Source organism: Motacilla alba, chromosome 23, assembly GCF_015832195.1.
Source record: "Motacilla alba alba isolate MOTALB_02 chromosome 23, Motacilla_alba_V1.0_pri, whole genome shotgun sequence".
Taxonomy (NCBI): domain Eukaryota; kingdom Metazoa; phylum Chordata; class Aves; order Passeriformes; family Motacillidae; genus Motacilla; species Motacilla alba.
Window position 1 is genome coordinate 3060785 of NC_052038.1, and position 27998 is coordinate 3088782.

Below are 27998 nucleotides of genomic sequence, written 5' to 3' on the forward strand. Positions count from 1 at the left end.
TTCCATCGGGGTGTCCATTTCCAAAAAGCAGGTGGTGACCATGGTGACCAGGATCCATCCAAGACATCTGGAGGGAGCCTGATCTTCAGAGAGCAGCAGCAGACGGGCTTAGTGCCTGTTGAAAATTAGGCTCTGACTGTACAGACTGTCCTTAAAACACAAGCAGCTGCAAAATCCTTGGTCTTCCAAAGGTAGGAGGTGGTGAAGCCTCCACTCTGCTGGCCTGGCTTGTTCTGCGTGGGGCACACGCAGCGGCTGCAGTGAAACCAGGAAAGTTCCAATGAATTAATTTCTCACCAGCAAAGGTCACGAGGTCCGGGATGGGTGTACCACCCTGGGAGGAAATTTGGCTGATGCCAGGGCAGCCACCATTGTGGCAGTCCGAGCTTCCCTGGCTCAGCGTGACCCATGGCTATTGGCTATTCCGGAGATGGTTTCCATGAGGACTTTTTTTATTTTTTCTTTTTTTTTTTTTTTTTTTTTTGGTAAAAAATGTTGAACAATTCTGGTTTCGTCCCCATGTGGAGCGGGAAAAATTTTGAAATCTTGAACATTTTTGAGGGCTTAAAAACAATTTCCCACCCAGTTATAGCCACCAGTCTCATCAGGATGTGTTTGAAAAGCCTCCAGCAGGAGCTGAGCAGAGCTGGTCTCAGCTGGATACCACTCTCAACGAGAAATGCCGTGGCAAAGGGTCATGTTTCTTCAGAAAAAAAAGTATCTTCAATAGCTCAGGAAGTTATTAGTGTCTGCTAACAATAAGAGCTTTGGATTGATTCAATAGATGCTCATTTTAATTGTAAAATGCCAGTAATGAGAAATGTGCCATCCAATGACTCATTTTTCCCTTGTAAAAATTATTGGACATTTTTATTAGTTTTACAAATGACAGGACCTCGTATTTCTGAGAACACTTTATACAAGCCTTGCACAAGCCCACTCTCATAAAAGCGTGTCTGTGGTGACATCCAGAGCCACAAGAAGGGGAGCGGTAGAAAGGCCCAAAGTGGTGAGGACAGCCCACAAGTGGAACTGGCAGGACCGAACCCCAAGAGGGTGGGAAGGGGTGGATACAGCACCGGAGACATGAGCCCCGGCACTCCTTCCCAGCAGTGCCTTTCTGGAGAGGCACGGGGCAGGCAGGGGGATGGGTGCCAGCCGGCGCCCGGAGGTCTGCCCGGCGCGGAGCCCCGGCTCGGGGCGCTGAGCGGCCGCCTGGGCGGGCGATGCGCGGGGCGCAGGGAGGGCAGGAGCCAGCCCCGGCCGAGCGGAGCTGAGCCAGGTAAGCGCCGTGCCACGGCACCGGGCAGAGCGGGAGCACGGAACGTCGCCCTGCGCTCCCACCGAGCTGCTCGCTGCTCCGGTGCGCTCCGTGCCGGCGCTGTCCGCGCTCGGACAGACGGGCCCCGAGCCGGCAGCGCCGGGCTCGCCCGCCCTCGCCTTGCGAGGAACACGAGAAGGGGTCAAGCGCGGCCAGGGAGACGGGGCAGGGATGCCGGGACATCCCGGAGCAGCCCGGCTGCGGGAGCAGCGCTGCTGGACTGCGGCCGGACGGGCTGGAGGGGAGCGCCGGCATCACGTTCCTCCCGCTCCGGAGAACAGCGGAGCTGCTTTGGCCAGACTGTGCTCTTTTTAAAAAAAAAATCCAAGCGATTTCCCATGGAGAATTAATTTGCACAAGGGGGAAAAAAAGCAGTTTTAGAGAATTTGTCATTTCAGCGTTTCATTTCTCCTCCCTCGCTGACATTATTTGTATTTTTGTTTACGTCTCCTCGTGAGAAGTCATCTGTGACTCTGCATAGCGTACTGTGAGCTGGCATGATATGACATAATGCGAGAGCTGAGATAGCCCAACACTTCTATTTTAGTTTGGAGGATATTTTAAACTTTATGTTATCCAGGAAATTTCTGAAATATTTGTCTTCATTCCAAGCCAGAATGAAAACAATTTTTGAAATGTCGGAAGTTCCCGTGAAACAAGTAGCGAGAGCTTCCAGCTCTGCCACCGTGCGTGGCAGGGCAGCAGAGGGGAGGCCCCAGCCTTTTGCAGGAGAGTGGCAGTGGGCACCGGAGAGCAGGGAATGGGTTTCTGTGTCCCAGGACATCCCAGGAGGGATCTCTGGTGACTTTACAAACCCTCTCTGGTTTGCGGGGCTCCAGCCTGGAGAGGGAGAGGCTCGGCGGGGCCGCAGGCAGGAGCCAGCAGCGCCAGAGCTGCGCTTGCCAAGGCTGAGCTGCTGTGGGATAGGCTGGGCTCTGCGGGGCCGCAGGAGGCCGGGGTCCACACGTCTCCGTGGCTGGGTGGAAAGTGCTATCAGGTTCCCAAAGTCTTTGCCGTTGCCTCTGCGCTGAGACACTCAATCCTCAGAGCTTTGTTTTGTGTACTCTGGGAACTGACAATTTGTAGAGACACGCTGCTGGGCTAATCCTCCATCAGCTCCTGGAGCGGGGAGCAGCTGGATCTGGCAGCTCTCTCCCTTCTCCCACTTCAGCCTGCTGGAGCAGCGAGTAGCTGACACCAGGAGCTCACAGCTTTTGACTCATAGGCAAAGCAGAGCAGCAGCTTTGCAGCCGGGACCACAGCGGCTCCTTGTCCTCGGCCAGCCGGGGGCCGCCAGGTGCCACGCCGGTGCCAGCGAGCCCTGTGTGCCACGGGGTGCCGGTGATGCCAGCTGGCTCCCCGCTGCCCTGTGCCCTGCAGAGCTCCCAGGGAAGGGAGCTCTTTCCGCAGCTTGGTTCGCTGTTGGTGCGCCGCGCGAGACGGTGCGTCGGGGAAGTGATAAAATTAGGATTCTGAAAAAGAACCCTCTTCGTGTGGCCACCATGTCACAACGAGGCGAAGGGCCACGGCTCCCTTGCCCATCGCTCCGTGCACAGCCCAGCGGGGTCTTCTGTGTTTGGGGGAGCTGGGTGTCCTTCAGACACCCCTGGAGAACGGGATCAACCTGCAGCCCTGGCTGGGGAGGCACCAGTGCCATTGCTTGGCAAGTGCAAGGCCTCAGATCTCAGGAAAACTCATTTTTAAGCTGCCCGGGGTCTGTCAGAGCAAATGAGTTGCAGTTTCAGCAGCCACTTGCTCCTGGTTTAACCCTGGGAAAGCAACTGTGTTACAAATATTTACCTGATGAGGTAAACCATCAATATCCTTGAAACTTACATTAAAAAATACTGTACTAGAGCATCTTTTGGGTTTTGCTTTTTTCCCCTGCTGATTTGTTTCACAATATGCCAGAAGCATGGCTTGAGTTAGGGCTTTGGCAGGGGCTTTTATCATGATTGATATAGTGGAGGATAGAAAAGAAATTTGGTTATCAGAGGATGCCAGAACTCAACTTCCTAGCACATACATTCAATAATGCAAAAATTCTCCTTTAAAGGTCTCCTTAGAACAAATCCCAGTCATCACAAAACCCACGGAGATAAATTAAATTACATTTTAATAGTGGAGAATTCATTCCTGGGCCAGGCGCAGCAGTGAAAGTATGTTCTCTCTTAGGCAAAAGTAGCCTCATCTCCCATCAAAATTCTGAATGTTACCATATGAAAAACTTAATTGGAAATGAAACTCCAAAGCTCCCAGGGCAGAGGCACCACGAGAGACTGCCCCACCTCCTGCTCCCCTGCCCCACAGCTGCCCTGGTGTGTTCTTGCTTGTCCTGCCCTGTGCTGGGATGGTGTGCCTCCTGAAAAAGCCAGGCTTGACCCGTCTCTCCCTCATGCTGTCGTCCTGTAGATATTTAAAATACATCTTTTCCTCATGCTGTCGTCCTGTAGATATTTGAAATACATCTCTCCCTCATGCTGTCGTCCTGTAGATATTTAAAATCCATGCAAATGCAGGCAGGGGTGTCTGAAGTGTGTGGTGTGTGCACTTGGTGCCTGGTGTGGGGTTACTGGGGTGGGGATGATGGGCAGTAAGGAGGGTTGGTGGCACAGGGTGATGTGGGGTGAGCTGAGGTGATTCAGGGGCTGCTGGGGGGGAAATGGATCTGTAGAAAGTCCTTAGGGTGTGACAGAAGGCCCACACAGTATGCATCTGTATGCCAACTTTGAGATATGAAAAGGGGACTGTCCAACCCTGCTGTGGGCTGCGGGCTGGGCCAGCCTCACCTCGAGGTCCCACACAATGATTGCATCCAAAAACTGGAAGGGGGCAAGAGGCAGAAAGAGAAAGGGCAGCGCTGCCATGGTTGTGCTGCTGCTTCCTCCCGCCGAGGGAGCCTTTCCCTCCTCATCCTCCCCGTCCTGGCCTCCCCTTGCCCTGCTCTGGGAGCCTGAGCCTTGCTCCCTGGCCAGCCTCCTCCATCCCAGCTCATCCTGCAGTGCCAGGCTGGGCCTCTCTCTGCTCCATGTCTGTACAATGACCCAAACCCCTGGGCAGAATTAGCTCCTTGCTCACTGCTGCATCCAATTAATTATATAGTTTAAGACACAATATGTAGACATTTCCCATCCACACCAGCAAAGCTCTTGGCTCTGCTGGAAAGCTCTGCAGGAGTGCTGCATGGCAGAAGGTGGCTGGGCACGGCAGACGTGTGCCCTTGGCACGGGCATGGCAGAGTGCCAAGCTGTAATTAAAGCAATTGCATGTAATTAACATGTTCTGCAAGCGGCTCAGGATGCAGCAGAGCGAGCACATCACGAACTGCTTTTGCTGCACAGGGCTCCCCTCCTCGTGCTTGCTGCTGATCTGTTCAGCTGCTCTCAGTGCAGTGATGCTCCTGGGCCAGCCTGAAGGGTCCCTGCCCAGGGGACACACGTCCACTGCTGGTGAGGACACACGGACAGGCACTTCCCACCATTGCTATTGCGTCTGGACAGCCCAGAGCACCAACACCTATTCTGTGGATAAGCAGGAACCTCCAGCTCATGCCTGGGGCATTCCCAAACTACCCCAGCATCCCAAAATCGAATTGGGATTCTAAATCCCAAACTGGGACCCCAGGGTCCCAAAACTGCCACAGGTCCCTTCTGCTGCAGCCTGCTCTCCGTGGGCACAGCTGGGCCAGCAGGGAGCTCTGTGTCCCTGCCAGTGCCAGCCCAGGATGCAGGGCTCTGCTCTGGCTGTGGCAGGTGACCCACGGGGCTCCCAGGGTTACCAGCCTGTCCCCACACGGGGATGGGAGCCCACAACAATTCCAGGCTTCCTGCATGTCCCGCCTGTGGGGTTTTGTCACACATGATGTCCCACATCTGGGACTCACCAGTTGGAGATGGCAGTGCTATTTCCATGTTGAACTGTAACTTTTTTACCCCCAGCCGTTCCAGGGCTTACAACTATTGTGTGGGGTTTTTAATGTTGCAAGAATTTATATTGGGAAAAAAGTGCTTTTTTTTTTTTTTTTTCCCTTTTTTTTTTTTTTTTTTCTCTATGCCTTGGGAAATGTCATCCAGCAGGAATGTTCCCAAGAGCTGATCATGGCTGAGAGAAGGATGGGCTTGAGCATTGAGCAGGGGCTGCATGCCCAGCTCCCATGCCTGTCCCAGTCTCCCAGGACTGGCTCCCAGGGCTGTGGCTCCCTTGGGTGCCCCATCCGTGCTCCTCAAACTCTGCCCCGTGGTCCTCAGGGACATCTGCAGCAGCAGAGGCAGGAGGGAGGGAGCAGATGCCTGGAGAGGGACAAGCTGCTCACAAAGCCACTCCTGCTGCAGAGGCTCTTGGTTTCACGTCCTCCTGGCTGTGCCAGTGGCCTCTTCCACTTCCAGCTCTGGATGGAGTTTACAAGAAACGCTGGAAGTCCCAGCCCTGTGATGTGTCATCATTCAAACTTCTCTTGAATAGTATCCCAAAGTAATTTATTTTTCCCAAACATCAAAGCCCCCTGAGCAATGCTGGGAGAGGCAGGGCTTCCCCCCAAGCCCTGGTGGCTCCTGCAGCCCTCTGCCCTGCTCAGGGGGCTGGACACCCTCCCGGGCTGTGCCAGGACAGCGATGGCTTCAGGTGGGGCCAGGGAGGCAGAGCTGGGACAAGGTGAGAATGCAGATCTTCCCCCTGAAAATACAAGTGAGGTGGGTATGGATTGCCCTGCTGTGAGGGTGCTGAGGCCTTTTCCAGGCTCAGCTTCACATCACAGACCACTTTCAGGAGCAGGTACCAAGGGAAAAAGAATAATAATGAGAAAGAAATAGCGAGGAGATGTGAGTCTGCATCTCCCTCTCTTCTGCCAGGATTCGGAGCCACCCTCCACCCCCTGGCATGCCAGGGGCACTGGGGATGCAGGCACAGCATGTCCTCAGACCCGTGTGCTCAGGGGATCCCCCTGTTCCCCAGTGCTGCTGTCCTCCCCAGCTGCATGAGCTTCGCAGAGGGAATTTAACAGAAAAACTGCAGCAGCTCCTGCCTCTACAAACCCAGCGTGCTGCTGTCCCTGCCAGCACTCCATGCTGCTTTGCCTCAAGGAATCTGTGACATCCGTCCTGCTGTGATCTGTAACAATATTGGGATTAAATTAGCTTCCCTGAGCTGCAGAGAGGTCAGTGTGTAAGGCCCCTGGTTAATCCAGCAGGCCAGAGAGAACAGAAGCCTCCCTGCATTGGGAAAGGAAAACAAGGGGGTCTGTTTGCAATCCGTGCAGCTAATTCAAACAGCATTCCTCAAACAACAGGGGAAAGGGCCTTGGGAGCAAATGGGAAAGGAGTGTTTCCCAACATGCACAGAATGCTGCTCCTTGGGGAGAGGGAATGTCCAGACTGCACGGACGGGGTGCCAGCAGACATGCCAGGGCCTGGAGAAGGGTCTGAAGAGCGAGGCAGCTGCTGGGGCACACAGGAGCTACCCCTCCCCGGGCACGGCAAGCCCAGAGCAGGTCAGTCCTGCTGGGCCCCTCCTGAGCAGCCCGCGGGGCAGGGGGTGCTGCTGCCTGCCCACATCTGGGTGGGATGGGGCATCTCACCCCCTCCTCCGGGGTGACAGGGTCCTGCTGTCCTGTCACCTACAGAGGGTTTTACACTGGAGGTGCTGGCGTGGCTCTGCAGCTGGGCTGAGATAAGAAAAGGGGACTGTCCAACCCTGCTGTGGGCTGCGGGCTGGGCCAGCCGCACCTCGAGGTCCCACACAATGATTGCATCCAAAAACTGGAAGGGGGCAAGAGGCAGAAAGAGAAAGGGCAGAGCTGCCATAGTTGTGCTGCTGCTTCCTCCCGCCGAGGGAGCCTTTCCCTCCTCATCCTCCCCGTCCTGGCCTCCCCTTGCCCTGCTCTGGGAGCCTGAGCCTTGCTCCCTGGCCAGCCTCCTCCATCCCAGCTCATCCTGCAGAGCCAGACTGGGCCTCTCTCTGCTCCATGCCTGTGCAATGGCCTCCTCAGCTGTGGCTCTCAGCACCAGCCTGGGCTGGGGCCTGGGGACAATCCCCGCTGCAGAGGCTCCCGGCAGGAGCCAGCAGCACGGGCTGCAGGGAAGCCCAGGAGAGCAGAGGCGTGCCCGGGTGATCCTGGCTGGAAGTCAGCTCCGCATCCTCTGGCTGTCCCAGCTCCACAGCAGGTGTGATGCCAGCGCCCCTGTGCCTGACCCTGCCAGCCCTGCCAGGAGCACGGCAGTGCCTCGCAGCCAGGGCAGGGCTGGAGGCAGTGGGCGCTGGCAGAGCTGTGCTCCTGAGGCTCTGCTGATGTTCAGGTGTTGGTACAAGCAACTGCCTGGGCTATCACTCACCCCGCAGCAGAGAACCTCAGAGCAGCAGCCAGAAAAAGAGCTCGTGTCCACTCTGGGAGTGTCACAGACACCTCAGGAGCTACTCGTGTCCACTCTGGGAGTGTCACAGACACCTCAGGAGCTACTCGCTTTCCTTCTCTTTCTCTGTGAGTGTCTTTTCTGCTTGTTGCTTATGCTGAGATGTTATCAAAGGCTGATGAGGCACCAGGGATGAGTAATGCACCTTTTGTGCCAGCTGGGAATTTGTAGGCACTAGTAGGGTTAATGTGGGTCTGAAAGAAGCTGTGGTGCTCCGTGCTGGATCTGCTTGGTGCAGACCTGGGTCCAGGCACAGCCCCCCTGTCCTGGCTCCTGGTTCCTGCAGTCCCCGGGCAGGGGCAGCCTTCCATGGAGACACCTTCCCCCTCTCCAAGAGAGGCAGAGGATTTTGCAAAGCAGGAGCTCCAGAGGGATGAAACTGGACCAAAATATTGCAGGTTTTTAATGTAGAGGAGAAGCATGCACTTTAAGGGTGGGCTAGGGGATGAGGGGCAATTGGCACTTCCCGGGCAGAAGCAGAGGGGAGTTGTCCCCTCAGCTTTGTGCAGAGCCACTGTGCCCATGTCCCAGGCAGAGGAGCCTGGGGAACCCGCTGTGGGTGTCAAGGAACCCTCTGCTTTCCATCTGGAGCAGCTTGGCATCTCATCCTGCTAAAACAGGGAATTTCATGTCCTTTTGTACTGGAGAGAAACAACCTGTTTGGCATTAATTTAGGATCAGCCTCAAGAGCCATTAGCTAAAGAAAACCAAGCCTGTAAATGAGCTCCTGTCAGAGGGGGAAGAAATGTAAGACTGGGTTTATTGTGCAGGTTTTAGTGTGATTTACACTAAAATTGCAGATGTCTCTGCAATGGCACCTCTGGCAGCAGGGAGCTGTGAGTGTCCCTTTGCCTTCAGCCAGCCCCACTGCTCTCTTGGCTACTCACTGCTGTGCTGGTACTGCTGCTGCACCTGGGTCTGTCAGCATTGCCAGCACAGAGCTCTGACTTTGGGGTTTATTGCTCAGTTGGAAACTTGATCTACAGCTGTCAGCTGAGGCTGCACCACTCCAGTATCAGAAAGGAGGTTTGGCTGCTCAATGTGCATGAAAAACCCATCTTGGGTTCACCAGATTTTTTTACTCACACAGTCAATGGAGTAACATTGTCCCTGACAACTTTTCATGGCACTTGAGAATTTCCTAGAATAGAAAGTAAAAAAAAAAAAAAAAAAAAAAAAAAGCTGTAAATAGAAATAGAAAAAGGTCTTGGATATGGAGACTTGCAACAGTGACTGCTCAGCATCTGCCAACAAGCAGCACACATTCACCACACTCCTGTGAGACAGCAAAGATCTCAGTGACATCATTTACAAATAGGAAACGAGGGACATTTAACGAGGTGCCAAGGAGAGTTCAGGATGAATAAAATGTCCATGTACACGAGCACTAACACACACAGCACAGAGGAAAAGCTGCAGAAAGGGTTGAGTTTCCCCTCTCGCCTGAGTTTGGGTTGTTTTTGCACCTCTGTGTTCACAGCTGCCCCCACACAAGCGCTGTGTGAGGCAGGTGTGTGAGGAATTCCTGAGGCTCTCTGCATCTCTGTGTCTGGGGAGTGCTTGGTGCCATGTTCTGTATCCACACCCTTGCCCTCCTCTTCCTCGGGGCTGCCAGGTCCCTACTGAGTCACTGAGTACCACAGGGCTGATGCCAGCAGCTGTCAGGGATATCAGGGGCCTCTCTTCAGTGGGGGCTCATGGCCAGCAGAGTGTTGAAGGGGAACTGCCCTGGCCCCAGCAGGGGACCCAGGAGGGATCCTGGAGCCACCACAGGGCTCCTCACACCATTTGAAAGAGCCTGTGCCCTCTGGCTTCCAGCTCAGAGCCCTGCAAGCTTGGGAAGTCTCCCCAGGGGACTGCCAGGGTCCACGGGCACATCATGCCATGGGGCTGCCTGGCAGCTTGTCACACACCCCTGGGACAAGAGCCCCACACTCAGGGCAGAGCCCCATGGCCCTGAGCATCACATCAGCCCTGTGAAAACTGAGGGTCACTCATGGCAGCTGGCCCTCGGGAGGCTGGTGGCCACCAGCTCCTCTGTGTGGCTTGCACAGGAGCACTGGCCAGGCTCCAGCGTGGCTCCTGGGAGCCCTGGCTGCTGCCTGAGCCCCTGTGCAGGATCTGCTCACCCCAGCAGGCATGGTGGGGCTCAGGGGAGGTGCCTGAGCACTGGTGTCCCCTGCTCCCCTCCATGAAGCAGGCTCTGCACGTGTCCACCCCAGAGTGTGAGGAGGCAAAGGGAGCTGACAGCACAGGCAGGAGAGCTCCCAGGCTGCTCGGGTGTGCTGGAGGGAGGTGTCCCAGGCAGTCCCACCACAGCCATGCTGCTCTCCTGAGCAGGAGTGTTTCCTCCTGCTGCACAGCCAGCAGTGGAAAAAACAACCATGCTCTGAGCTCTTTGCCTTCATGCTTTCCCCCCTCCAGAGGATAATAAGCTGCTTTTAATATCTGACATGTTTATTAACAGATGCAGTTGTGACAGCTGATGACTTCATATGCCACTTACCACTAAAATGTTAGTAATAACTCGGAATTAGCTGTCATAAATAAAAAAGACTACAAAGACAACTGGATGGTGTGTCACTCTGCAGTAATTTACTGAGACCCTGTTGGCTCTGGATGCGAGGCTGGAAGGTCCTTTGTGGAGCTCCAGTCCGGGTTTTGCAACAGTCACAATATTTTGGCTGGATATTGTCTTAGGAGGTGGTACTAGTGGGGTGGAATTCCCTCATGCAGGAGTTTGCACTGGATGCCTTTACAAAGCTGGATACTCTGGTAATAATAATAATAAAAAGCCCCGAGCCGGTGGATGGGGACGGAGCCTGCGGCTTGAGACCAGGATTTATGAATGTGCAAATTGCTCTGATATGATCACAAACTTTCTGCTTTGCATACGCAGGGAGCAGCGCGGGCTGATGGAGTAGAGCTAGCCTGAGCGATCTTTACGAGCTGAGATCCTGCACATCGCAGAAGGGTTTGTTTCTCTGTGCCAAACCTGGGACCCCGTTAGAAACCTGCTCTAAAAAATGAGTCACCAAAACCTCCAAACGCACCAGACTTCTCCATGAACTCGCCATGAATCTATTTTTCATTTTTTTTGACAGAAGCGTGCGTGTAACTTTCTCTGGAGGAACTGAGGAATTTTGTAGTTGTTCTTATAGTATTTTAAATCTGAGAACCCAGTAGAGTCTTTTCTGCAGTGATGGGGGAGTGACAAGTTGAAGGTAAGGGCTTCAGCATGCATGTTTGTGTCGATGGAGCTTTTGCAATGCGGGCTGCTAATGAAGAACCCGAGCCGTGTCAGCATCTGCCTGCGGGTTTGCCTTGTGCAACGTGGATAATGAGACAGACAATGAGAGCTGTGCGGAATCACAGCACCATCTGTGGGATCCCCTTCCTCCCTTCCCCTCCCCCGAGCTGTGTGGGGCTTGCAGGGAAGCTGGGCTGCTCTCTGTGTCCCTGGCACCGCGTTACCACCCGGGCTGGGGACGGGGACAGAGGGAGCCGGGGCACTGATCCCTGCCTGGAGCTCCTGGCTGGTTCTGGACCAGCTGCGGGGTCCTGCCGTGCCCTCTGCCCTCCCCCTGATGCCAGGCACGGGGGCACTGGGAGGACGGGCAGTTAATTTGCTGCTCTCTCAGTCCTGCTGTGGCTGCACCTAAGGCCAGGCTGCTGCCACACGCCCATGGGGGCACGGCAGGCGCCCGGGGAGCGCGGGGTAAGTACAGCTCTGTGCAGTAGGAACGGGGATCCGTGGGGAAATAATTAACGGGGATGATGGCAGTAATTAGAGCGGTGTGAGCAGCTGTGCTGATGTGCAGGGAAGAGCTGCTGGATGCAGTGAGGGGTCAGTGAGGGCTCCCACAGGAGGCTGGGACACAGCTCCCCAGGCAGGGCGTGGGTCAAGGTGGCTTCAGCCTCTGTGCTGATGGAGCCAGGTGCTGTGAGACGTGCCTGGGGGTCACTGCGCTTGGTCACCCCGGGGCTGCTGGAGTATTTTATACTCTCGGGCATGTGTGTTCCCTTGAACGGCCCGGGCTACCCAGGAGGGGCGTTGAGGCGATGTGGTTTGTGTTTAACAAGGCACTTGCAGTGAAAAGCATTAAAACAGCTTAAAACTGGCAGAAGAAAATGCATGGAGCCTCCACTGTGCTGCACAGGGGTCAGCAGCTACCCACACAAAAAAAATCTGTCTGCTGAAGGTCCATGAGCTTGGGGCAGTGCTGACAATGCTGTGTGGGGTGGCCAGGTCTGTGCTGAGATCTCCCAGGGACTGGGCACTTGCAGAGAAGCCTCTGCCTGCAGGGTTCCCTGTTTGGAGTGATTTTCTGAGCTCCGTGGGTGACCCCGGAGCGGGTGAACTCCTGACTCCGTGCACTCACCCGCTGTGGGGCCGGGACTCTGCAGGCTGGGTGGGAGGATGGCAGCAGCACCGCGGGCCTGGCAATGCCGGTGCTGCCACACGCCTGGAAACCACCCTGGAAAAAAGGATCCTTTCAGCTGGAGCAGCTCCCTGGCCCCTGCGCGGCCGCTGCGAGAGCAGCAGCACCACCCTGAGGGACGCGGCAGGGAGGAGCCGAGTGCAGGCACCCGCTCTGGAAATGCAGGGCAGGGATGCCCTGAGCACAGCCAAAAGCTCTGGAAATCCAGGGCAGGGATGCCCTGAGCACAGCCAAAAACTCTGCAGATGCAGGGATGCCCTGAGCACGGCCAAAAGCTCTGGAAATCCAGGGCAGGGATGCCCTGAGCACAGCCAAAAGCTGTGGAGATGCAGGGATGCCCTGAGCATGGCCAAGAGATCTGGAAATGCAGGGCAGGGATGCCCTGAGCACGGCCAAAAGCTGTGGAGATGCAGGGATGCCCTGAGCACGGCCAAGAGATCTGGAAATGCAGGGCAGGGATGCCCTGAGCACGGCCAAAAGCTCTGTAGATGCAGGGATGTCCTGAGCACAGCCAGAAGTTCTGGAAATGCAGGGCAGGGATGCCCCGAGCACAGCCAAAAACTCTGCAGATGCAGGGATGCCCTGAGCACGGCCAAAAGCTGTGGAGATGCAGGGCAGGGAATGCCCTGAGCACAGCCAAAAGCTCTGGAAATCCAGGGCAGGGATGCCCTGAGCACAGCCAAAAACTCTGTAGATGCAGGGATGCCCTGAGCACGCCCAAGAGCTATGGAAATGCAGGGCAGAGATGCCCTGAGCACAGCCAAAAACTCTGCAGATGCAGGGATGCCCTGAGCATGGCCAAGAGCTCTGGAAATGCAGGGCAGGGATGCCCTGAGCACAGCCAAAAACTCTGCAGATGCAGGGATGCCCTGAGCACGGCCAAAAGCTGTGGAGATGCAGGGCAGGGATGCCCTGAGCACAGCCAAGGCCAACTGGCTGTGCCACCATGTGCAGGCAGCAGCTGAGCCGAGCACAACCCCACATTTCCATCAGCCAAGTCAGATGTGAGCTGGCACAGCTCTTCCTGGACTATGAGGCTGGGATTGGTGAGCAACAGAGCCGAGGGCCAGGTCAACCCTCCTGGCCTAGGGGGACAGCCCTGGAGGGGGACAGAGGGGACCATGCAGCTGAGACAGGTGGCACGGGCAGCAGAGCCCCTTCCCCGTGCGGTGTGAGGGTGACCTGTCATCTTGCCAAGGATGGAAGTGCCTGTCCTTGCCTAAGACCTGGCAAATACCAACAGGTTTCCTGTCATCCTCACAACCAACCTCCTCCAGGGAGATCCTCTGGGGCTGCAGCTTCCTCCCGTGCCCCCGGGCAGCAGGGCAATGTGGGCTGGCTGCAGGATTCATTGCAAACTGAGCAAACTGCCAGGCCTGCAGAGCTCAGACCTTGCTCCCCCTGTCCTAGTGCTGCAGGGGGCTGTCATCCCACAAAAGGGAAGAGTTTGGATGGGCTCAGTCCAGGCTGGCAGCAGCAACTGCTCTGGAGGACACGCTGGCTGCCTGCTCGCTCCCTCCTGCCACACGCCCAGAGCTGAGGCTGTGGGTTATTTTGCCCAGCTTGTTTTCCTCTGCTGCTGGAGTTGGTGCTGCTCCTGGCTCTGCAGGGCTCAGGTTTCCCAGGCAGTGATGTCTGGGAGAGCCAGAGCACTGGGAATCCCCTCAGAAAGCTCCTCCTGGCAGATGGTTCCTGTGCACATGGCCATCAGAAAGCCCCAGGTGTGCTCAGGGCTCTGCCCTGGGCTTCAGGCTGTGGCAGCTCAGCACAGCAGCTCATGGCTCATCGGGCCCCTGTGAGCCTGGAAGTTTGTGTTTACAAAGCTGGCAGGGCTGTGGTGGAAGGAGCTGTGAGCCCTTGTTTGCATGCATTTCCAGAGAAATAAGAGGAAGATTGGGTATTGAGCTGGATGTGTGCACTTGTTGCAGCATGAGCCTCAGCAGCCCTGTCTGTGCTTCTGGGTCTGTGTCAGACCCCCCTGCTCCCACCCCCAGGGCTATACCTGACACAGTGTGTGTGTCCATCCCCACCTCCTGGGGCACCTGCTCAGCATGTCCCTGCTCAGCAATGGGCCTTTAGGGAGCCTTTTTGGGGGTAGAGCCAGATTTTCAGATTTTCAGTGATGCTCTGAGCATGGCCAAAAGCTCTGCAGATTCAGGGCAGTGATGCTCTGAGCACAGCCAAAAGCTCAAATTTGGCTGTCCTGGTCTGTGCTACCCCGAACTGGGCTGCTCTGTTTCCTGGTCTGAAATTTGGTTGTGCTGTTCTGGTGAGTTGCTGCTCTGCAGGAGGCTCAAACCCACCCGAGCTGTACCTCACAGACCCAGGTACAGCTGGATTTGCTGCTCCCATGGCTGCAGTCAGATCCCAGGCACAGAGCTGTGCCTGCTGTACCTCACAGACCCAGGTTTGCTGCTCCCACGGCTGCAGTCAGATCCCAGGCACAGAGCTGTGCCTGCTGTACCTCACAGACCCAGGTACAGCTGGATTTGCTGCTCCCATGGCTGCAGTCAGATCCCGGGCACAGAGCTGTGCCTGCTGTACCTCACAGACCCAGGTTTGCTGCTCCCACGGCTGCAGTCAGATCCCAGGCACAGAGCTGTGCCTGCTGTACCTCACAGACCCAGGTACAGCTGGATTTGCTGCTCCCATGGCTGCAGTCAGATCCCAAGCACAGAGCTGTGCCTGCCAGGATGATTCCAGGGCAGCTCCAGATGCTGCTCTGCTTCTGCGGAGAAGCAGCAGACACAGATCCTGCAGCCTGCCTCAGGGCTCTGCCTCCTCCTCCTTCTCCAGAGCTGCCTGTGTGCTGGCATGAGGGCCACGGGAATCCCCCTGTAAAACATTTCCTGATGTTTTACAGGGTTGAAGCGCTCTGCTCCTGGAGGGAGGCTCGTGGCACTGCGGATCACAGCGTTTCTTGGAGCAGCTGCTGAGGGGCACTGAGCTGGAGCTGCAGGGGCTGGGAGCTGCTGGCCTGGAGCAGCTGCCACTGCCAGGGCAGGGCACAGGGATGGCCAGGAGCAGCTGCCACTGCCAGGGCAGGGCACAGGGATGGCCAGGAGCAGCAGCCCCTCCTCAGTGTCACAGCATGGGGAAGGCAGGGCAGGAGCTGGTGGAGGAAGTCAGACCTCAACAATGCTGCGGATGGCTCCGCTGCCAGATTGGGCTTTTATTATTTTATTTTTTCAGCGAAGTTTATGGGTTGGGGATTTTGCAGAACTTGGCACTGGGGTCTAATATCAAATGAAGACCTTCTGGTTCGGAAATGGGACTTAATGCAGCCGTCTTTTATTGCTTCAAGCATTAAGCAGAACAAAGTGGCTCTGCCTGTGCCTGTGCAGAGATGTTTGCCAGAGGCACGTGAGACACCCTGTGGCAGCTGGGATGGCTGAGCCAAGCCTGGTGGGACCTTCCACTGCAGAGGGTTTCCCAGTGCTGCTCCTGGAGCCTCAGCCCTGCCAGCCCTCGGGAACAAAGCAGCACAGAGAGACTTTCCCAGAGAGAAGGAGGGCCCAAACCTGCTCCCTCAGCCCTTCCCTCCCACGGCAGGGCTGGTGGAGCAGGCAGGGAGCTCTGCCATGGGGTCACCAGCGCAGGGAACAGGGCACAGGCAGAGCAGGCAGCGGGCTCAGGGAGCACCAGCAGTGTGGGCACATCCCTGTGTGCTGTGGGACAGGGACAAGGGATAACCAGGTGCCATTGCTGGTGCTTGAGGGGCCTGTTGAAAGCTCCACAAAGGCAGGCTGGGGAGTGAGCAGCATGGAGCTGCTGCTGCCACCCACAGCCTTCCAGAGCTGGACTCTGCCCTGGGGCTGGGAGGCTTTGGGGTGGTGTGTCCTGGGGCTAGGAAGCCTCAGGGTGGTGTGTCCTGGGGTTGGGAGGCTTTGGGGTGATGTATCCTGGGGCTGGGAGGCTTTGGGGTGGTGTGTCCTGGGGCTAGGAAGCCTCAGGGTGGTGTGTCCTGGGGTTGGGAGGCTTTGGGGTGATGTATCCTGGGGCTGGGAGGCTTTGGGGTGGTGTGTCCTGGGGCTAGGAAGCTTTGGGGTGGTGTGTCCTGGGGCTAGGAAGCCTCAGGGTGGTGTGTCCTGGGGCTAGTAGGCTTTGGGGTGATGTATCCTGGGGCTGGGAGGCTTTGGGACTGGGAGGCCTCAGGGTGGTGTGTCCTGGGCACTGTTCCCTGGTGCAGGGCTGGGAGATGTGGACCAAACAAACCCTGTAAAACCTTGACTCCTGCAGGAAGCCACTCTGTGCATATTCACACAGAGGAAATTCAAATTCTCTATCCAGCTCCTGGAAACCCAAATTCCTCTCCTCACAGCTGGGCTGTTGGCAGTGACCTGGCTGTTCCCAGGGGTTCGTTGCTGCTGCTGCTGTAACCAGGTCTGTCCTGCCTCCAGCATCTGGTCCTTCTCTCCAAGGCTCAGTAAACCTTTGGAGAGCCTGTTTACATTGGGATCCCCGGTCCATTCAGCAAGAGGCAATATATCAGCAATTTAGTTATTGTGGATTAGGTCTCAAATATCCTGGGGATATAATGTTGGTCTTTCTCACCTTGTGTGTAGGAGGACTAATGGCAAATTATCTGGATGGTTTACATTTTCTGGTTTGTATCGGAGCTCCCAAGGACCAATTTATCCTGATTGAATTGCAAACAAGGCTTAGTGCCATCTCAGATTCAGGGGCCAGGTCTCTCCATAAATGAATTCAGAACAATTCAGGTTACCCCAAATTCTTCCTGTAGATTGGATAATGGCATAAATCCTGCGAATGTTTAGACTGGAAATTGCTTGCAGCAACCTGAGCTTGACTGATGGCTGCAGCACCAGAAAGAATCATAACTCGTGTCCTGCAGTGAGGGTGGGGAGAGCTGGCAGTCCATCCAGACAGCTCCCCACAGACCCCCTGGTGCTCGTGGGGGGATTCGGAGACCTGTGTGTGTGACCTGCCAAGACAGCACCTAGCATGCCGCTGGCCTTTCTGTGCTGAGGCAGCAGCCTTGCCAAGCCCAGGCTCCCTTTGGGCCAGAAAGCAAGGAAACCAGGAGGGAAAAGTGTGTTCTCATGGTTTGTGCTGCGGCCTCCAGGTTTCCCATGCACTCCCCTGCCCTGGGCTGCCCTCAGGAATGGGGTCTGTGCCGGTGGCACGAGCTCCACGCTGGCTCTTGGCACACCGGGGCCGTGTTTGCCCCCTCAGGACATCCATCCCTGCTGCTGTCCCCACGCCGGGGGGCTGTGCCCAAACTGGCAGTGTTGTGTAAACACGGCGTGTGCTTCCTGCGGCCGCGCTTGCCCCGCCAGCCGCCCCAATTAAACACCGGCAGCGCCGCGGTCCCTCCGGAGCGCTGGCACTCCATCGGGAGAGGCTGGGCTGGGCTGCGCTGACACCATCCCCAGCGTGCTGTGGCTGTTCCGGGCATGGGGACTGTCCCACAGCACCTGTCCGGAGGGACCCTGCTGCCCCTGCTGCCCCCCAGGTCCCCGCACAAGTGCAGGGGAGCTGCGGGATCCCCCTGTGCTCGGCTCCGTGAATACTCCCACCAGCCCGGCTTAAGCACTTGACAGTGTTTATAAAGCAGCTTGCAGTAAACAGGCTCGGAAGTGCAGAACAAGTTGGTGTTTACACAAGTGACTAATTATTTATTTGAAAATCCCGAGGACGAGCCGTGGGCTGTAACGACAAGCACATGGCGAGCGCTGGGCTCCTGCCCCGGCAGGCGCAGCGGGGACACGGTGAAAAGTTCAGAGCCACCAGGGTGGGGGGACAGCAGTGATGGCCCAGGTGAGCCAGGGCTGCCGGGAGTGCATCAGGAATACACTGAATATTAGGAAAAAAAATTTCACGGATAGAATAATAAAGTACTGGAATTGTCTTCCCAGGGAGGTGGTAGAATCACCATCTCTGGACGTGTTTGAAAAAAGACTGGACGTGGCTCTTGGTGCTATGGTCTAGTTGAGGTGTTAGGGCATAGGTTGGACTCTTAGACGTCTCTTCCAACCTCATTATTCTGTGATTCTGTGACTCTGAGTGTTTGTGCCACCAGGCTCAGCAGTACCTGGGTCACAGCAGCCCACGCCTGCTGCTGGGGCAGTCTCCTCCCTCCAGGTGCTCTGCTGTGTGGCCATACCCCCCCTTGGTGGGCTGGAGCAAGGGGCTGCTGGGCCAGTGGCCCTTCAGCAGGTCCCCCGGGCAGGGTGGGCCAGGGAGGGGACCAGCCCCCCGGGGACCGAGTCCATCCCAGGCGGAGGCCGGGCTCACTTCCAGCACTGTCGCCACCATTTGTTTGGGGCATCGGTGATTGCGCAGTTATTATAAAGGGATTAAAACAATTTTCTGTTTCATTTGACTTCACAGAGCAAATGTTGTCGCCTTTATTCCAGCACAATGTCCGCCGTTGGCAGGGCTTTGCTCTGCCAGCTGCAGAGAGGAGTGGGGCCCGGCTTGGCAGTGCCAGATCTCTTGGTGCAGCATGGAACTTGCCCTTCCTTCACACCAGGCACAGGGAAAACCACCTGAAAACTACAGGGAAAATGCCCTGTCAGGAGCCAGCTGAGCAAGGGTTTGGGCACTCTCAGGAAAGGATGGTCCATGTGGAGTCCTGGCTGCTGCCTGGAACTGGGCTTGCCGTCTCTCTCCTGAAGTTCGTGCAGAGCCGTTGGTTTGCTGCCAGTCTGGCCTGCTGGTGTTGCCATCTCATCACTCTGTCCTGCCGTGCACATTGGGCCACTCTGTGCCATGGCTGGGTGAAGGCAGTGTGGCACTCTCAGCTGGGCTTGCTGCCCCACGGTGGACTCTCTGCCCCACGCTGGGCTCTCTGCCCCACGCTGGACTCTCTGCCCCACACTGGGCTCTCTGCCACACGCCAGGCTCACTGCCCTGTGCCAGACTCGCTCCGGACTCTCTGCCCCACACTGGGCTCTCTGCCACACGCCAGGCTCACTGCCCTGTGCCAGACTCGCTCCCCCTCCCGGGCTGTCTCTGCCCCCCTCGGGCTCTCTCTGTCCCTCCCAGGCTGTCTCTGCCTCTCCCGGGCTCTCTCTGCCTCTCCTGGGCTCTCTCTGCCCCTCCCGGGCTCTCTCTGTCCCTCCCGGGCTCTCTCTGTCCCTCCCGGGCTGTCTCTGTCCCTCCCGGGCTCTCTCTGTCCCTCCCGGGCTCTCTCTGCCCCTCCCGGGCTCTCTCTGCCTCTCCCGGTCTGTCTCTGTCCCCCCCGGGCTGTCTCTGTCCCTCCCGGGCTCTCTCTGCCTCTCCCGGGCTCTCTCTGTCCCTCCCGGGCTCTCCCTGTCCCTCCCGGGCTGTCTCTGTCCCTCCCGGGCTCTCTCTGCCCCTCCCGGGCTCTCTCTGTCCCTCCCGGGCTCTCTCAGTCCCTCCCGGGCTGTCTCTGTCCTTCCCGGGCTCTCTCCGCCTCTCCCGGTCTGTCTCTGTCCCTCCCGGGCTGTCTCTGTCCCTCCCGGGCTGTCTCTGTCCCTCCCGGGCTCTCTCTGCCTCTCCCGGGCTGTCTCTGTCCTTCCCGGGCTCTCTCTGTCCCTCCCGGGCTGTCTCTGTCCCTCCCGGGCTGTCTCTGTCCCTCCCGGTCTGTCTCTGTCCCTCCCGGGCTCTCTCTGTCCCTCCCGGGCTCTCTCTGCCGCGGGCCCGGGCCAGAGCATCTCCCGCGCTCAGCCCGGCTCCGGCAGCGCTGCCCCTGCCCTGTGCTTTGGGGACGGCAGATGGGAGGTTTGGAAATCCCCCCAGAGCAGAAAGGCAGAGTTTTGGGCAGCTCGCAGAGGATCCCACCCCGTCCCCAGACAGCCCCGGCCCCGGCTGGGGACTGCAGGCTCGCTCTCTGCTCGGCTTGACTGCCAGCCCCAGAGGTGCCCCCTTGATGGGAAACATCTTGTGCGCCTGGCACCCGCAGCAGCCATCTGCCGCTCGGGGAGGGCAGCCCAGGGGTCTGGCTCTATTTTAAACAAGCTCCAGCTCTAACTACTGTTCGCAGCCCTGGCAGATGGCAAGGATGCACCGAGCATTAGCGACAGGGACTTACGGACGAGGCTGGAGGACGCTTCTCCCCACGCCGCTCCGGGTGCCAGCACCCCCAGCGCACCCCACAGCCTCCGTGCTCGCCCCCAGCCGTTGTGGGAGCGATGCTGTCTGCCAGGTTAACCTGTTCTCCTCTTTTGCAGTTCCTGCCGGCGTCCCTGGAAACCGCGAGCAGCTGACGCGCTGCCGAGCCCCCGATGGGACTAGGGCCCAGCTCCTGCACCCCTGACAGGGATGAAGGCAGAGCCATGTTACCTGCTACCTAAGCTGGCTGCCGCTGCTGTAGCTTGTGGATATGGTCCCAGCCCTGGCTCCGTGCGCGGACTCTCAGCACTGATCCCACCCGAGAGGATTTAGCGGCAGCAGAGAGCCCAGCTGTGGAGCACACTCCCCCGACCGCCCCAGGACGGAGGGGCTGCAGCGCTGGGGAGTTACTATGCAGCTTGGACTGCTTGTGGTGGTGGTTTTTCTGAGCTCCATGGATCTAACAGGCGGCAGCAAAGTGGCGAAGGGCAAGAGGCAAAGACGAAGTATGTATGAAATGCTTTTCTTCTCTACTTGCTCTCATGATGCCGTGAAGGTCGTGCTGCTGTGAATGTGCTCGCAGCACGGGGAGCTGGGCAGGGCCTGTGGTGCCCCAAGAGCCCGCAGAGATCCCCCAGTCCCACTCCCCATGTCCCCTGACCTGTCCCCTGAGGTCACAGGGGGGTCAGTTCTGCCTCCAGCCCGGAGGGTCCCTGGAGGGGCTCGTGCCAGGCAGGATTGGCACAAGAGCAGCCACAGGCGTTTGCCCTCCTTCGTGTAAGCTCATGTTAGAGCTGGTTTACATTAAAACTGTTTTAAATTAAATTATATAAAATTGATTTTATATTAAAACTGGGACTGCTGAGCCCTGGGAGAGCAAGGAAAACCTGACGTCACGGCTAATGCTATAAAGGGCAATTTCCAGTGCGAGCCCAGTTCATACCTTTGCCATGGATGCAGAGCTTGGCACCAGAACCCAGCCCTGCAGGAGGGATGGGGCTGGATCCCTGGGGGTCTCTGTGTAGAGGGGCCAAGGCCCACAGTGCCAGGGGGGTCCCAGTCCAGACCAGGGGACCCTCCTGGCAGCTGGGGGCTGAGACCCCCCTGCCTTCGGTGTCTCTTCCCAAGGCTGAAGCAGCCCCCACAGCCACAGGGCTGGCAGTGGGGCTGGGGCAGGCAGGGGGGGTGCCAGGCCTTGGGGCATGGTGGGGGCACAGGACAGCTCTTGGGTCATGGTGGGGGGACAGAGCAGCTCTTGGGTCATGGCAGGGGCACAGGACAGCTCTTGGGTCATGGTGGGGGGACAGAGCAGCTCTTGGGGCATGGAGGGGAGACAGAGCAGCTCTTGGGTCATGGCAGGGGCACAGAGCAGCTCTTGGGTCATGGCAAGGACACAGAGCAGCTCTTGGGCCATTGCAGGGGGACAGAGCAACTCTCTCACCTCTAGTCCTGGCACATGAACGCTGTGCTGCTCTGTGCTTGCTTTTGAAGTGTAGTAAACATGGTATTTAAAAGAATACATCTTTTAAATACACAGCTTTTCTATAAACAAGGACATGGCTTGCATAATAAACTAATAAAAATAACCTGCATTCTAGTCTGCAAAGAATGCAATTGCTTTCAAAACAAGCAGCATTTTATATGATAATTAAAAGCAGAAAACTCTCAAGACATGGGATTGAGTATTTTTCTTGGACTGAATGTAGGAGCTGAGAACACATCTCTATTTTGGGGGCAGTGACACCTCCTGACTGCCAGAGAGAATTTAACATAGGCAGGGTCAGAGTGAGATCCAGCCTGAGGTGCAGCATGGACAGAATTAATGGAACAGTTTTGCTCCAGGGCCATGCACACTGCTCCTTGGCATGGAGGCACTGCAAGGGAGGCAGCAGGAGGTACTGAACCCCATGAGACATGCCCATGTTAGTGTGTGCCCCACACGGGCACCAGGGCTGGGAGGTAGCAGGCTGGGATGCACAGTGCTGGGCCCTGGACACAGCTGGTGGCTGTTTCAGGGCTGGGGTGGACAGTGACAGAGCCTGGGCACAGCTGGTGGCTGTTTCAGGGCTGGGGTGGACAGTGCCAGAGCCTGGGCACAGCTGGTGGCTGTTTCGGGGTCCTGCTCCTCAGCACAGCCACTGTTGTGACTCAGTGCCCGTGCTTGGCACAGCTCTGGCTCCCGTGGCCATCCAGAGCAGTGCTGTGAGCGTGCCAGCGCTGCAGGACCCTGCTGTGCCCCAGTTGTGCCCCTGCTGCCGCTGGTGCCGGTGGTTTGGGGTCACAGCTGGTGCCTGCAGAGCACAGCAGTAACCCCTGCCTCTCTCCTGCTCTTGCAGTCAGCACGGAGCTGAGTCAGGGCTGTGCCAGGGGCTGTGACCTGTGCTCTGAGTTCAATGGGTGCCTGAGGTGCTCCCCCAAACTCTTCATCCTCCTGGAGCGCAACGATATCCGACAGATTGGGATCTGCCTGCCTTCTTGTCCCCTGGGATACTTTGGCCTTCGCAACACGGACATGAACAAGTGCATCAGTGAGTTGGGGCTGCAGGGAAGGCTGTGGGCAGGGGCAGGGCTCTGCAGGGCAGCCTCTGCTCAGGGGCAGGAGGTGCTGGGGCTCCTGGAAGGGGTGAGGCAGGGCTGAGCACGACAGCCTGAGAGGAGCCCTGCTCAGGCACGCTGTGGGTGTGGGATCTTGCAGGACCTCTGGGCAGTTTTGTTACATGGGTTGCCAGACTGGCAGCCTTTGGGAGGAGGGAAACCCTTTCAGGCACTTAGAGCCTCTTTTCCTGCTCTACTGCTCGCCAGACTCAGGCGGCTCTGAGTGAAATCCCCGACTTGCATCTTGTAGCCAGAGCACCAGAAAGAGCTGGACACGGAGACATGGCATCACTCCCCTGGCAGGTCCATGCACAGCACCCTCACAGCCAGCTTTCCATCTGGCTCCCTTTCCATGCAGCCAGTCCTGCAGCTGCAGCTGCAGCCAGGGCTGTATCCTTTGCACCGTCCCCTTTGGCTGACTGATGCTCAGCTGAGCCCCAGCCCAAAACCTTCCCACCCTGCCCGACTCTGGCCTGGCAGTGGCTGCTGCTGGCTGGCTGTGAGAGCTGCAGCACAGGGCTGTCCTGCACAGGGAATGCTGCAAAGAAAACTCATGTCTGAGTGGCACAGCCAGGATGCTCAGAGACCTGGCTGCTGCGAGACCCCTGGGTTGGCAGCGTGGAGCTTCTTGTGTCTTCTGTTCACATTGGACTACATGATGGCTTCGGTGATTATTTTTGTTCGTTGTTTTTTGTTTTTTTTTTTCCCCCAGAATGCAAAATTGAGAACTGTGAGTCCTGTTTCAGTCGAAACTTTTGCACAAAATGTAAGGAAGGTTTGTATTTGCACAAAGGGAGATGTTACGTCACATGCCCCGAAGGCTACGCTGCTGCCAACGGCACCATGGAGTGCAGCAGTCCTGGTAAGCAGCCCTGCACTGGCATGTCTGCCCGTGGGTACTGCTGCAGGGGGGTGAAGATGATGATCCAACCCCTCATGGTACCCTTGTCGAGCCCTTAGTGGGGCAGAACCCTCTGGGAACCAGCCTGGATGGGGAGCAGCCCCTGCTGCTTGTGAATTCTGACCCAGAGGTGGTGTGGTGTGCCAAGGAAGGGGTGCTCAGGGACTTAGGAACCTGCTGGGGAAACGCAGACTCCCTTGCAGCCTAAGGTGGGGGAGGATGCAGTGGTGGGCTCGGGGGGCCTGGGCTGGCAGGCCAGGAACAGGAGTTACAGCTGGGCTCTCTGCTTATCTGGCAGCACAATGTGAAATGAGCGAGTGGGGGCCGTGGGGGCCCTGCTCCAAGAAAAGGAAGCTCTGTGGCTTCAAGAAGGGCAACGAAGACCGGACACGGCGGATTCTGCATGCGCCCTCTGGGGACGTGTCTCTGTGTCCCGCGACCACGGAGGTGCGGCGCTGCACGGTGCAGAAGAGCCAGTGCCCCGAAGGTGAGCAGAGGTGGGGGGCTCCCCATCCCTCCCCACACCCCTGAGAGCTCAGGCACAAGCAGCCAGCCAATTGTCCAGTGTCACAAATGTGCTGTGCAGCGGGGAATGCAGATGTGATGGCACCTGGAAGAGCTGCGGGTGGAAGGGGCACGGCCCCCAGGGGGGTGATCCTTGGCACAGCTTGTTGTGTGCCACAGGTTTCAGCCATTTTACAGAATTCACAGAATGGCAAGGATGGAAGAGACCTCCAAGATTCAGTCCAACCCATGGCAAAGAAAACCCCATTTCAGTTTCTTCTTTAGGGGTGCATACCTGTGTGCTGCCGCGATGGGAGCTCTCTACCAGAACAGGTCTGGTTTTCCCAGAATTAGAGTGTCTTCAGGATGAATGGTGGTTTGGTTATCTTGTTACAGAATGGACAAGGATTGCAGCTGTGCTGAGTGTGGTGAGAGGAAAGGGTTCTGAGCAGTGATTAAATGCACAGGAATTAACCAGGGGGAAGGGAGATTCTGCTCCCCGATGCCTTGCTCCACCTCACACTGCCCCTTTGCTTTACTGCAGGGAAAAGGAAGAAAAAGGAAGAGCAAGGAAAGCAAGATAATGGGAACAGAAATCGGAAAGACACCAAAGACACTAAGTCTGGCACCAAGAAGAGGAAGAACAAACAGAGAGGGGCCACGGTGCCCGCGACACCTGCTAGCCCTGCCCAGTAGCTGGCCAGTGTGTCACCGGATGGCAAGACTCCATTGCTGCTATGTATATGAAAGCTTTATTGAACAGAGCACTGCTACACCATGTAACGTGTCCAGAGACAGACATATACTCCAGACTGACCCACGGACTGACAGAGGCCACACCACATCCTGAAGGAGGCTGCACACACACCCCGCCTGGACTGTGGAGGAACGCTGCTGAGGAGAGGGAGCGCGCACGGAGGCGAAGCCACAGTGTCCCCAGGGCTCTGTGGGGACACTGCAGGGAGGAGAGGTGGAGCATAAGCCAGTGAAGGACCCAGACATGGGATTGATTTCATGATCAAAGGCCTCAAATGGAGCCCAAGCACATAGCCCCAGCACTGCCCCACTCAGCCAGGGGATGAGACTGAACCCACGTGGCCACTCTCCCTGCGCTGGGACCCAGACACACACAGCAGGGGCCTCTCTCTCTTCCCTCACCCCTTATTTTGTGTTTTAAGCTGTATGACTTTATCATTGCAAATACGTGTTTGTGGTAAGAGGTCAGTGGCATCCGCCCTGAATCTGCTTCAAAGAATTATTTCAAATTAAAAAAAAACAAACCCCAAAATCAAAATGACAACCAGCTTCCTGAGTGTGTGGTTCATACCTTGGCCCCTATGGAGGCTGGTGTCCCACAGGACAGAGACTCACTTGTGGAAGGGAAACTCACCAAAGCTTTAAGAAAATCCCCGGAAATGCTGCCAGCTGCAGTGCAGCCACAAATCAGCCCCTGCGACAGGGACCCCAGCTGCACCCCGCTGAGCCCCGAGGAATCCCCCACTGAAGGACCCACTTAACACACAGCAGATTGAGAGAATGAGAGCTTACAACCAACCGCAGGTTGCTGAGACATTGTGACTCTGCTCGGCCAGTCCCAGCTGTGGGACAATCCCAGGCTGGGGACGCCACCACCCCGGCGTGTGGCAGGCGGGAGGGGGAAGGCACAGCTCAGCTCCTGCAGAAGAGAAACAAATTTTTGAATTGGGTAGAAACTACCTGTCCGCATGCCTCTGGCTGGAATTCCCTGGATTCTCCTGCTCTGCGAGAGCTGACACCTGAGCAGAGGAACTGGGACAAGGACTGTGCCAGCCACACCTGGCGAGCCCTGCGTGGCTTTGCTGCCTGCTCTGCTCAGGGCAGTGTCACAGGGTGGCTCCCCCTCACTGCCCTGGGGTTTTAAAATGTGATTTCTCTGTGTAAATACCTAGAGACACATCTCATTTCTCGAGAGTTCAGCAGAAGCTCTCTGGTCCCGAGGGAAGGTGCTGGGGCTCTCAGGGTGGATCAGGAATGTGGTGCTGGAGCTCCAGCTCCCCTGGCAGGGCAGAGGGCAGGGGAAACCTCACTCCAGACTAACCCTGGTGAATCCAATCCTCGCTGTACTCGCCTCCATACCACCCTCTGCTCTGAGGTTTGGAGGGCAGAGCCAGCCAACAGGCGTGCAGGAGAGAGCTCCCTGTCCCTCCGAGGGTCACCTGCCCACATCCACTGCCCTGCTGCTCTCCTGTGGCTCGTGGTGCCCACTGAGGACTCAGCTCTGGCACGGGACACCCCAGCTCCCTTCAGCCAGGCGCCCCAGGGCTGGCTTGGCTCGGGGCAGGACGTGGAGGCTGCAGAGTTGTTTGGGCTCCAGAGCTGTACCAAGCTCTCCGTGACTGCTCTGCTGGCAGGAAAACCTTTCAGCCTATCGTCCGCTTTGTGTTTAAGTAAACAAGAAGCTGTTACATCTTTGAAAGGGGATTCCATTTCAGCACGATGATAAACGACCAGCATACCAAGCAGGGGGAGAAAGAGGTTCTTAAAAGTCATCCTTTAAGTTGTTTACGGATCACGTTCATATGATTTCTGAAAGCTTCCCAGCTGAATGATCCGACCTTGCTCTATTTTCTAGCCTGCGAGAGAAGCATTTTGTTTGTGCCGTGGCATTGCTCGTAAGCAGAACCATTTCCCTCCCAGTTTTACCAGCAGCCACCAGGCACCCGCTGGTGAAGCTGAGCTCCCGGGCTCGCCGTGCCTCCCTCCTGGAGCCACGTCCCCACCGAGCTCTCAGTGAGGATTAAGGAAAAGAGAATGCATTAGGAAAGTTTCCTACACGAGGCTCTGGTAATGACTTGATTCCCTACAGTAACTCCTGGCACTATTAGCACAACTATTTCAAAACTAAACTGCATGTAATAAATCAACAGAACCTATTTTAGAGAACTCTAGGGATTATTAGAAAATCTGACAAACTTCTTTCTGTTGTAGCCTTTCCCCTACTTTCTTCCTTTTTTTCAGAGCAAAATGGGAAAAAAAAGGGACAAAGGTAACAGGAAGTTTAAGATGCATATTAAGAATATCCAAGATTTTTCAGTAGGGGTGATTTTAAAATTAAATTGTTTTAGAACAATTAGGAGAAAAAGTATTAAAAAAATAAATCAAATTTATTTTCCTTTTTTTTTTTTTTTTGTTTTTTTTTTTTTTGAGTCAGCTCAAGAATTGTGCTTATTCCCAACTCCCAGAGAGCTGGTTCAGTTATGGATTTAGGAACATTTTGCCTTTGACCAACGTGAACTGCACACTGAGCTCCCCAGTCCAAGCTGAGATGTCCTTAGCTGGGTGATGTCACCTCAACTCACACACATGTGAATGCTCTCTTTCCATGCACTAAATTACCCTGTTGTGGTGTTGTCTCCATGGCATCACTGTAAAATACATGTCTTTAAACAAATAAATCAATAAATGGGTTTGCTGAACAAGCTTCATCTGTTTATTCACCAAAACTGGAGTCAAACCAAACTGATTCAAAATGTCCACAGACACAGCGAGCCTCTCCTGAGAGCCTTCTGCCACATCTGAGAGCCAAAGAACCACATGGATCATGGCTGGGAACCTCACTGCTCCAACTCCTGCACCTATTCCCACCCTGTGCTTTGACCAGCTTGCTGCTGGACTGGAGAAGCAGCTGCTGGATGCACAGACAGACAGACAGACAGAGATGCTTTGTCAGGACCTCCACTGCACAGGGAACAGCTTCGTTTTCCCTGCTGAGCTTCCTGGTGTTATTTGCTGGACAGAATTCCATTAACTCA

The 27998-nt window shown here is 56.4% G+C and overlaps 1 protein-coding gene across 7 annotated transcripts; it reads left to right on the forward strand.

Annotated features, from left to right (window-relative positions):
• The first annotated feature begins 1148 nt into the window (after positions 1-1148).
• RSPO1 (R-spondin 1) lies at positions 1149-27969 on the forward strand. 7 transcript variants are annotated; one of them, XM_038161143.1, is made up of 7 exons: positions 10431-10500; positions 10625-10949; positions 20327-20713; positions 22544-22735; positions 23515-23664; positions 24002-24190; positions 24752-27969. In XM_038161143.1, the coding sequence occupies exons 3-7, from the start codon at positions 20620-20622 to the stop codon at positions 24901-24903; spliced, it is 777 nt and encodes a 258-aa protein (XP_038017071.1). In that variant the 5' UTR covers positions 10431-10500; positions 10625-10949; positions 20327-20619; the 3' UTR covers positions 24904-27969. The 7 variants fall into 7 exon arrangements, with proteins under 7 accessions (XP_038017074.1, XP_038017071.1, XP_038017076.1 ...); XM_038161144.1 differs by lacking the exon at positions 10431-10500 and having other exon boundaries at positions 10510-10699; positions 10830-10949; XM_038161146.1 differs by lacking the exons at positions 10431-10500; positions 10625-10949 and adding an exon at positions 1149-1282.
• Positions 27970-27998: the final 29 nt, after the last annotated feature.